General features: G+C 46.7%; 1 protein-coding gene across 1 annotated transcript in view; it reads right to left on the bottom strand.

Moving 5' to 3' along the window:
* The window catches only part of MFAP5 (microfibril associated protein 5), a 14,130-nt gene extending 5,948 nt beyond the window's left edge, over nt 1–8,182 (bottom strand). Inside the window, 6 exon segments of the mRNA XM_008050319.2 lie at nt 542–577; nt 1,004–1,036; nt 2,214–2,258; nt 5,912–5,947; nt 6,914–6,973; nt 8,021–8,182. Coding sequence (XP_008048510.1) covers nt 542–577; nt 1,004–1,036; nt 2,214–2,258; nt 5,912–5,947; nt 6,914–6,971 — 208 coding nt within the window. The 5' untranslated portion in view covers nt 6,972–6,973; nt 8,021–8,182.
* Between the last annotated feature and the right edge of the window lie 2,143 nt (nt 8,183–10,325).

The following is a 10,325-nucleotide window of genomic DNA, read 5'->3' as shown; positions in this document are numbered from 1 at the left end:
GACGGAGTGAGACGCCGATTCAAAAAAAAAAAAACGAAATAATAATAATCTCCTTTTCTCACTTCCTACAACTTGTCCCTTATCTTTTTTTCAAAAGACTCAGTTTCTCTCACGTGTCAAGCTCTCTTTGCTGTCACATCTTTCAGCATGCTATTCCCTCTGACGGAATGCCCGTCCCTTCCTCAGTCGCCCGGCTTGCTCCAGTTCTTTTTTCAAGATTCAGTTCAAGCATTACTCTTTAGATCTTCCCTTTATCTACCCAAACATCTGTTTATATCTTTATCTTGCCTTTCCAAAGTCTTCGAAACTTTGAAAGATCACAGCTTGATGTTTTGTATGTCACAATACACGAAACATTTGTGTACACTTGCTAAGTACCACAGATGGCATTCATTTAAATCGAACTATTGGAAGAATGTGCCACACAGATGGTCATCTCGTTCATTTAGGGTCCTTTGGCAGCTGCACCACTGACCAAAATGGGCTCTGGAGAAAGCCCAGCATGGCCCTGGTGGCCCCGGGAGCCCAGATCCGAACTCACCCAGGTCATCTGTGGAAGGCCCGACATCAGCCAGAACTGAAAAGGCACAAAACAGCAGATGTGAGGAGGGCTTTGAATTTCAAGGGGGGAGGCAGGGTCAGAAAAGGGAGAATGGGAGACATTGGGGAAGGGTGAGGATAGGGCTGGGTTTGTGTTTTATGTATAAGGGAACAAAATGGCTTGAAGTAACTATGAATATTTTTTGAATATTAGTCCCACTGGCATTGTACTAATGTTTGCAAGTCTTTGTTATCCATGCCTCATTTTAGTTATTGATTCTTTTGTCCCCTTTTCAGAGGACTAGAAGGTGACTCCTTCCTGTTATCCCAGTGTCACTGAACAACATTCCCACAACCTTTCTATTCAGAGATTAAAATATAGGATGAATTCAAGAGCTGGAATAAATATTGTGAATATTAACAAGAATCATGCCATGTGTTAAAGAACTGTGGTAAAACTTACCTGTTTCATCTGTAGCAGGATCATTCACCAGATCTGCAAAGATACCCAAGAAGGAAAGAAAAATGCAGGGAGGAAAAATAGCTAAAGGAAGCAGGATAAAGGGATGATGATCTCAAAGGAGACTAGAAAGTTTGAAGTGAAAGCGTGTGCACTCGGGCAAATAAGAGACTATCACTGAAATAGATGGAGAAGATGCTGGGCTTGGTGTCTCAGCCTGCAATCCTTTGGGAGATGGAGGTGAGAGGATTGCCTGAGCCCGTGGGTTTGAGACCAGCCCGGGCTGCTTGGCGAGACCTCATCTCTACAATAAATCAAAAATTAGCCAGGCTTGGCAGCGCGCGCCTATAGTTCCAGCTACTTGGAAGGCTGAGGCGGAAGGATTGCCTGAGCCCAGAGGGTCCATGCTGGGTGGGAGATGGGGCCGGTGTACAGAGACGTTGACATCTAATTTGGAGAACAAGACAGGCGCAGTGGCTCACTCCTGTAATCCCAGCACTTTGGGAGGCAGACGCGAGAGGACTGCCTGAGCCCAAAGATTTGAGACCAATCTGGGCAAGATGATGAGACCTGGTCTACAAGAAATCAAAAAATTAGACCGGGCACGGTGGCTCACGCTTATAATCCCAGCAATTTGGGAGGCCGAGGCGAGAGGATTGCCTGAGCCCACGGGTTCGAGACCAGCCTGGGCAACTCGGTGAGACCTCGTCTCTACAATAAATAAATAAATAAATAAATAAATAAATAAATAAATAAATAGCCAGGCGTGGTGGTGTGTGCCTGTAGTTCCAGCTACTTGGAAGGCTGAGGCGGAAGGATCACCGGAGCCCAGCAGGGCGAGGCTGCGGTGGCCAGGAGTGGCCACTGCACTCCAGTCTGGGCAACAGAGTGAGACTCCAACTCTAAACAAAAAATTAGCCAGGCATGGTGGTGGGTGTCTGTAGTCCTAGCTACTTGGGAAGTTGAGGTTGAAGGATTGCCTGAGCCCAGGAGGTCAAGGCTGCGATGAGCCATGAGCCTGTCACTGCACTCCAGCCTGGGGACAGAGTTATACCCTGACGCAAAAAAAAAATTAAAAAATTTTAAAAAAAGAGCCCAGAGTGCCTAACATCTCCTTTGCAGTTTTTATTTTCCTTTGTACAAACATAATCATCAATCTATCTATCCCTAATAAGACAACAAACAAACAAACAAAACAAAAAGAGTAACTTACTAGGATCTTCTGTGAATGTTTCTTGAGTCACTTGAGTCACATCGTCTGAAAAAAAGAAAATCAGGAAACATTTCCTGAGCATTCTCTGTCGCTTCCCACCCTTCCACTCCCAATAAGTGAAGTTATCTAGCACCTACCCAACATAGTTCATACACCAACATCGTTTTTCCTCAGTTGCTTTCAGTAATCATAGTGGATTGTTGATCTCTTTGAATACTTATTTAAAATGAAAATGGGCTATACCAAAGACATTGTGAGTTTGGTATTTATGATTCTGGTACTTGGTGATAAATTTGCTGTGATATGCTTATATACAAGAGCATTCACACAAGGTGGTGTTGATGGTTTTTGGATGCTTCTTGGGAAGTGAGGTGGAAGGAAGGGAGAATACCAGTGTACACAGAGAGTGCTTTACGTTGGATCATTGGGAAGAAAAGGCAGGAGAAAAACTACAAATGGTCCAGGTCTTATGGTAGACTCTATTAGGATAAAATGAGTAAACTGTATCCGAACTGCCAAAAACAGTACTTCCTACAACAAATTTTCTCTACTTGAAAAATTAAAATAACAGTCTGGGCACGATGGCTCACGCCTATAATCCCAGACATTTGGGAGGCCAAAGCAAAAGGATTGCCTGAGCCCAGGGGTTCGAGACCAGTCTGGGCAATTGGTGAGACCTCATCCCTACCATAAATCAAGAAAAATTAGCCAGATGCGGTGGTGCACGCCTGCAGTTCCTGCTACTTGGAGGCTGAGACAGAAGGATCACCTGAGCCTAGCAGGTTGAGGCTGCGGTGGCCACGAGGATGTCACTGCACTCCAGCCTGGGCGACTGAGTGAGACTCCGATGCAAAAAATAATTAAAATAACAAAGCAGTGTTAATATTTACTTTTGTTTTTAAGTTAATATATAAATTTTATTGTATATATTTAAGATCTGTATTATGATGTTTCAATATACATATCTAAAGTGAAATGATTACTGCAGTCAAGCAAATTAACATGGTCTCCTTGTGTGCCTGTGCCTGTGCCTGTGTGTGTGTGTGTGTGTGTGTGTGTGTGTGTGTGTGTGATAAAAGCACCTGAAAACGTCTCTCTTAGCAAATAAGCTTTAAATATTTATCGAATATTCCATCTGCAATTACCCTTCAGTGTAAATAACTTATAGTCATAATCCACTCTGCCCACTAGGGGCCAGCAAATTCACATCATTTACTTTGACTTTTTTCTCTTTCCCACTCCAAGCTTCAGATTCTAAATGTCAGATGCAAATCCGGCGAGAAAAAACATTTTTTTTTTTTTTTGAGTTGGAGTCTCACTCTGTCGCCCAGACTGGTGTGCAGTGGCCGCTCCTGGCCACCGCAGCCTCGACCTGCTGGGCTCCGGCGATCCTTCCGCCTCAGCCTTCCGAGTAGCCGGAATTACAGGCGCGCGCTACCATGCCCGGCTGATTTTTTGATTTATTGTAGAGATGAGGTCTCGCTGCCCCAGACACGTCTCGAACCCGCGGGCTCAGGCAATCCACTCACCTCAGCCTCCCAAAGGCGCGGGATTACAGGCTGAGCCACCGAGCCCGGCGAAAAAAACATTTTTACCAAGGAGTCAGAGTTATCAATAATGGTAAGAAAAGTGAAACAAATAAAACACTCATAGTTATCCTTGCTTACCTCATTCTTGATTTTCTAAATTCCAGAGAGAAATTCATCGGATCTGGCAAAAGAGTCGCTTTGCCTTTGACACATGATAGGTGCTCTTCTTTCAAAACATTTTTTTTTCTTTTTTTTTTGAGTCGGAGTCTCACTCTGTCGCCCAGCCTGGAGTGCAGTGGCCGCTCCCGGCCACCGCAGCCAGCGATCCTTCCGCCTCAGTCTTCCGAGTAGCTGGAACTACAGGCGCACGCCACCACGCCCAGCTAATTTTTTGATTTATTGTAGAGATGAGGTCTCGCCAAGTTGCCCAGGCGGGTTTCGAACCCGCGGGCTCAGGCAATCCACTCACCTCAGCCTCCCAAAGCTCTGGGATTACAGGTTGAGCCATCGACCCCGGCTTCAAAACATTTTAAAATAAAAACTGGACACCATTGATTGGAAGGGCAACTTTTTTGGTTTTTGAGTTGGAGTCCCACTCCGTCGCCCAGGCTGGAGTGCGGTGGCACGCTCCTGGCCACCACAGCCTCGACCTGCCGGCTCCAGCGATCCTCCCGCCTCAGCCTTCCAAGTAGCCAGAACTACAGGTGCGCGCCACCACACCTGGCTAATTTTTGATTTATTGAAGAAACAAGCTCTCGCCAAGTTGCCTGGGTGGATCTCGAACTGGCAGTCTCAGGCAATCCACTCACCTCGGCTTCCCAAAGTGCTGGGATTACAGGCTGAGCCACGGAGCCCGGCCTAGAAGAATGATTTTTAATGAAAGGAATCCAAGTGTGTTCCAATCCCACAGGATATTTGATACACCACTGGCCAGAGCCTGTAAGAAGCAGGGCAGCTCTGGAGTGTAGCTGGGTCCCCAGAGGCCTCCTGCATCCCAGGCTAGACACACACAGGACCAGGAGCCGGGCCACCCGGCAACAGAGGGTGTGAGAGCATATCCTAGCCGCCTCCAGGACGTCAGCACAGCGTGCTGCTTTTCTGTAGAGACCTCAGTTTAACCTACTTTTCCAAGAGCAACTACCATATAAATGCTTTATTTAGGAACCGTGGGGTTCTCTGAATGGGAATCTTGAAACACCTTCACCGTAGCACATACTATTTCTGCTGGAAAAGCATCCCAAAGTCATCAAACGGGACTGATTCCTAAGCAGCCCAGAGAAATGAATTCAGATTTTTAGTTTTGTTGGTGCTGAAATCTGATCTAGATTCAGAAACCCAGGGATTCAGATATTTTTGCTTTGGTTTTTTTGTTGTTGTTTTTTTGGGGGGTTGGAGTCTCACTCTGTCACCCAAACTGGAGTGCAGTGGCCGCTCCCGGCCACCACAGCCTCGACCTGCCGGGCTCTGGCGATCCTTCCGCCTCAGCCTTCCGAGTAGCCGGAATTACAGGCGCGCGCTACCACGCCTGGCTGATTTTTGATTTATTGTAGAGATGAGGTCTCACTGTCCAGGCGGGTCTCGAACCTGCGGGCTCAGGCAATCCACTCACCTCAGCCTCCCAAAGGCGCGGGATTACAGGCTGAGCCACCGAGCCCGGCTTCAGATATTTTTACTAACAACAGAAAGAAAAGTTCTTATTTGTATATTTTTATTTTCTGGACCAGGACCTGCCATAAGAACTCCATATTGTATTGCTTACCCAAATGTAAAACTGAGACTTATTTTATAAGTTTTTATTTGTGTGTTTTTTGAGTCAGAGTCTCACTCTGGCACCCAGGTTGGAGTGTAGTTGCTCACTCACGGTCACTGCAGTCTTGACCTGCTGAGTTTAGGTGATCCTGCTGTCTTAGCCTTCCAAGTAGCTGGAGCCACAGACACATGCCACCATGCCCGGCTAATTTTTTGATTTATTGTAGAGATGAGGTCTCGCTAAGTTGCCCAGGCTGGTCTCGAACTCCCGGTTCAGGCAGTCCTTTCACCTCTGCCTCCCAAAGTGTTAGGATTACAGGCGTGAGCCACCGTACCCGGCCAGATAGATTCTTTAACTCTGTTCATCTACATTATCTGGATAAGAACCCCCACACAGCACATATCCAAAGGTTCACCTACCTCCTCGTTGACCCTTGACTCCCAGGGGCATCCAATCTGTAGTAAAAGGAGGAAAGACGTGAGTGACTGCAGCTCTATACCCCATAACCCTTTAAGGTGATAAACCAGAGAATGATGGCAAAATCGTATTCTTTATTTTGTGTTTATTCCTACACGGCTCAATACAAAACTACTCAGACCATTAGAGCCCCATACAAAACGGCAGGAGTAGAAACAAGAAAACAAGTTCCTGAAAACAAAACCCCGCTCTGCTCTGCCCCAACTCGGGATGGCCTCGTGCCCTCATTTCCAGCAAGGAATGGGGCCAGTTCCACAGAAGGGCCCAGCAGACTTTCCAGTATGTCTGTTCTTCCATCCCACAGACTTCCCCCTAGCTATAGCACTGAACGAGGCAGAAAGAGTCAAAAAGAGAGTAGGATTTTCTTAAAAATGTAAAGTTTACTTTCTGTGGCCAGTCTTCTAGCTAGATTCTTGGAAGTCTGTGACGACGATTTTTCTTTTGTGTGCAGGTATGGTGTCTATTGTCTGCACGCATGCGAATATACGTGTGTATATGCTGGTGCTAGTGTTTGTTAGGTGTTAGTGCCGATATCTCCAGCTTTCCTTCAACATTTGGTCCAGTTTCTTATCAAGTAGTCCCTTTATATCTGTGTATGCATTTGTATACTAGCTTCTTTGCCCTTTGGTGTTTGTTTGCTTAGATATTGATGTGTGTGAACCTCGTTGGGTGGTTAAGATGCAGGTTGGGTGTATCTTAGTTTTTCCTTTGTTTCTTAACTCTCAGAATGCATTTTCCCAAATCTGAGGTCTCATCACATTCCTGCCCTCTTTCTTCTGACACGGAATCTCTTCTCTTTCATAGCAATTCGAGAGCTCAGTACCAAGCATCTCTCCTCTTAGTCCCCCTCCAACCTTCTTCCATCCCGCTGTCTAACCCACAGCTCCACACGTGTGTACAGGTCCTGACACTCTAGGGAGAAAAGAATAAAGGTGGAGACTCACCGGAGGGAAGGATGAGTGCAGTGAGAAACAGCAGCATCTTTGGTCCCGAGAGCAGCATATCTAGCGGGGGAATGGGGAGAGAGGAAGGTGGTGTCCAGGCCAGGGAAAGAGGCCTCAGGGCTCCCGTCTCTTGGTCATCTCAGGAGTTTTCTTTGTTTCTCCTCATAACGCAAACCTTTTCTCTCCTTCCTTCCTTTCTTCCTTCCTTCCTTCTTTATAGAGGGGACACCTCGACATCTCGCTTTGTTGCGCGGTTGGTCTTGAAATCCTCGGTTCAAACAATCCTCCCTCTTCAGCCTCCCAAAGTGCTGGGATCAAAGCCACAGTAGTGGGGCTCGGTGGCTCAGCCTGTCAAACCCCGCTTTGGGAGGCCGAGGTGAGTGAATTGCCTGAGCCCGCGGGTTTGAGACTAACCCGGGCAACTTGGTGAGACCTCATCTCTACAATAAATCAAAAAATTAGCCGGGCGTGGTAGCGTGCACCTGTAGTTCCAGCTACTCGGCAGGCTGAGGCGGAAGGGTCGCCGGAGCCCGGCAGGTCGAGGCTGCGGTGGCCGGGAGCGGCCGCTGCACTCCAGTCTGGGTGACGGAGTGAGACTCCAACTCAAAAAAATAAATAAATAAAGCCACAGTGCCCAGCTCCCCTTCTCTCTTTTCTTACCTTTTACCCGATGTTTATTTCTTCTTCATCTCTATTCTTTGGTCACTTGCCATTATTTTTGCTCTCTTGACTCTTTTTAACCAAAATTTCAGAGGAAATTTTATATTCAAAGTGGTCCGTATTTGGCCCTCTCCTGTGGCCTGTTTCACCCTCGATGTCTATTCTTCTTTATATATATATATGTATATAAAAAACATATTATATATATAAAACATATTATATATATAAAACATATTTTTTATATATATATATATCTGTGTCTTTTTATCTCATCAGCATATCTTGGTGTCACCCCTTATTTGAATTTCGTGCTGAAGACTGAGTTCAGTGACATTCCCCATGGCTCTTCTCCAGCCCGTCAACACACACACACACACACACACACACACAGGCACGCACACACACATTCTCTGTCAATCTAGGGTTTCGTCTAATCCAACAACTCACCGTCTACGGTGTTCTGCTCTTTCCACCGAGTCCTTTGGCGGCTGGAGGTGTCTCTCTCCTCTCACACTGTTCCTGCTTTGGCTGGAGAATAAGACGAGCAGAGCCACTCCCTGGAAAGACCTCAGATTTGGCCTGGTCTGAAACAATGAGATGAGGGAGAGCTAGGGAGAAGGAGAGAGAGAAAGCCAGGCTGGAGGCGTAGGACTCAGCGTTGCAGCAAGCCTGGAATGAGAAGGGAGACGGGAATTTGCAGTCACTCACACCCTCGTTCCAAATGTGATGACCACACGGCTGAGAGATCTTGCCGCTCCCTGGAAGGCTCACGTCGGCCTTACGCCCATCAGCTTTCTCTCTCTCCTCTCACAAGCTGGCCGAGCCTCCCTTTTTCCTTGAGTTCCTTCTTACCTAGACAGCTCCATCTCATCCCTGCTCTGTGTCTATCCCTCCAGCTATCTTCCACATTCCTCCTCCTCTTATTCCTCCTTCTCACTTTCTTTTGCAACACCCATCACTTCAACACTCACAAATTCCATCGTATTCGTCTTTTTCTTTTCTTTCCCGCCTCCTTCTTGACCCACATGTTTAAACTCTTCTCCCCTCCCCCGTCCACCCCAGGAATATTCTATTTCTCCTCATAACCAAGCAAACACAGATACCACACAAGTTCTGTCCAAGAGGAAGGCTGGCTATCTTAGGGTTATAAAAAGTTGACGAATTCAGAAACTCTCCAACTCCTTTCCAAATGTGGAGCGCTTCCATGAAAAGGAGGTGCCCGCCTCTGTCTTTTGACTTTAAACTTATGCTAAGAATCTTGGTTTCTGGAATCTTTTTTTTTTTTTTTTTTTTATTTGTTGAGTTAGCCGGGCTCGGTGGCTCAGCCTGTAATCCCGTGCCTTTGGGAGGCTGAGGTGAGTGGATGGCCTGAGCCCGCGGGTTCGAGACCCACCTGGGCAACTTGGCGAGACCTCATCTCTACAATTAAAAAAAAAAAAATTGTTGAGTTAGGGTCTCACTCTGGTATCTAGGCTAAAGAGCAGTGGCACCATCACGGCTCACCACAATCTTGACCTCCCGGGCTCAAGTGATCCTTCCACCTCAGCCGACCAAGTAGCTGAGACTACAGGTGCCTGCCCCCACACCTAGCTACATTTTTATTTTTTGAAGAGATAAGGTCTTGCTGTGTTGTCCAGGCTGGTGCCAAACTCCTGGGCTCAAGCAGTCCTTCTGCCTTGGCCTCTCAAAGTGCTGGGATTACAGACGTGAGCCATCATGCCTAGCCCGGTCTCTGTAATCTGAAGGACAAAATGCTATCAAAAGTCCAAAGAAAATTGGGAAGCAAGTGTATTACGCTGGCCTATTTTCTCTCAGTATTTTTCCTTAGATCATGTAATATGTCATAACGCTTTCTCTGATCCAGACATTTAAAGACTTTCTATTTGCTCTTATTCATAGAGATTCTAGTTGTTAGATCACTAACGCGTCTTTGCTCTGGAAAGAGTAAACTTGAATTACAGACATTTAAGTCTGACAAATGGTGGACTTATATACAACAGAAGTGTGCGAATGTCCAGTTACCTGTTGGTTCTTTTAATCTACATTGTCTCCCTGATGAAATAAATTAGAGAGGAGTACAGGTAGACAGAGAGCACACAGGATTAATAATTATAGACTAGAAGAAAAAAGTGTAAGAGGGCTGGGCATGGTGGCTTGTGCCTGTAATCCCAGCATTTTGGGAGGCTGAGGCAGGAGGATTGCTGGAGCCCAGTAGTTTGAGACCAGCCTGAGCAGCATAGCATAGACCTTGTCTCTACAAAAACCCCCAAAATTAGTCAGGCCTGGTGGTGCACGTCTGTAGTCCCAGCTATTCAGGAGGCTGAGGCAAGAGGATCTCTTGAGCCCAGGAGGTCGAGGCTGCTGTGAGCCTTGATTGTGTCACTGCACTCCTGCCTGGGTGACAGAGTGAGACCTTATCAGCCAAAAAAAAAAAAAAAAAAAAGTTAAGTGGAAGGAAAGAAGGAAGAAAGAAAGGATGGAGTCTAGTTGAAAGGGAGGGAGTCTGATTGAAAGGAAGGGAGAGCCAGGTGTGGTGGCTCATGCCTATAATCCCATTACTTTGGGAGACTGAGACGAGAGGTTTGCCTGAGTCCAGGGGTTTGAGACCAGTCTGGGCAACTTGGCGAGACCTCATCTCTACAATAAATCAAAAATATAGCTGGGCTCGGTGGCTCAGCCTGTAATCCCGCACTTTGGGAGGCTGAGGTGAGTGGATTGCCTGAGCCCGTGGGTTCAAGACCTGCCTGGGCAA

The sequence above is a fragment of the Carlito syrichta genome, unplaced genomic scaffold (genome assembly GCF_000164805.1).
Source record: "Carlito syrichta isolate Samal-C Ts95f unplaced genomic scaffold, Tarsius_syrichta-2.0.1 Scaffold143822, whole genome shotgun sequence".
Classification (NCBI taxonomy): domain Eukaryota; kingdom Metazoa; phylum Chordata; class Mammalia; order Primates; family Tarsiidae; genus Carlito; species Carlito syrichta.
The sequence above is the reverse complement of the archived record's forward strand: the minus strand, read 5'-3'. Positions and strand labels throughout refer to the sequence as shown.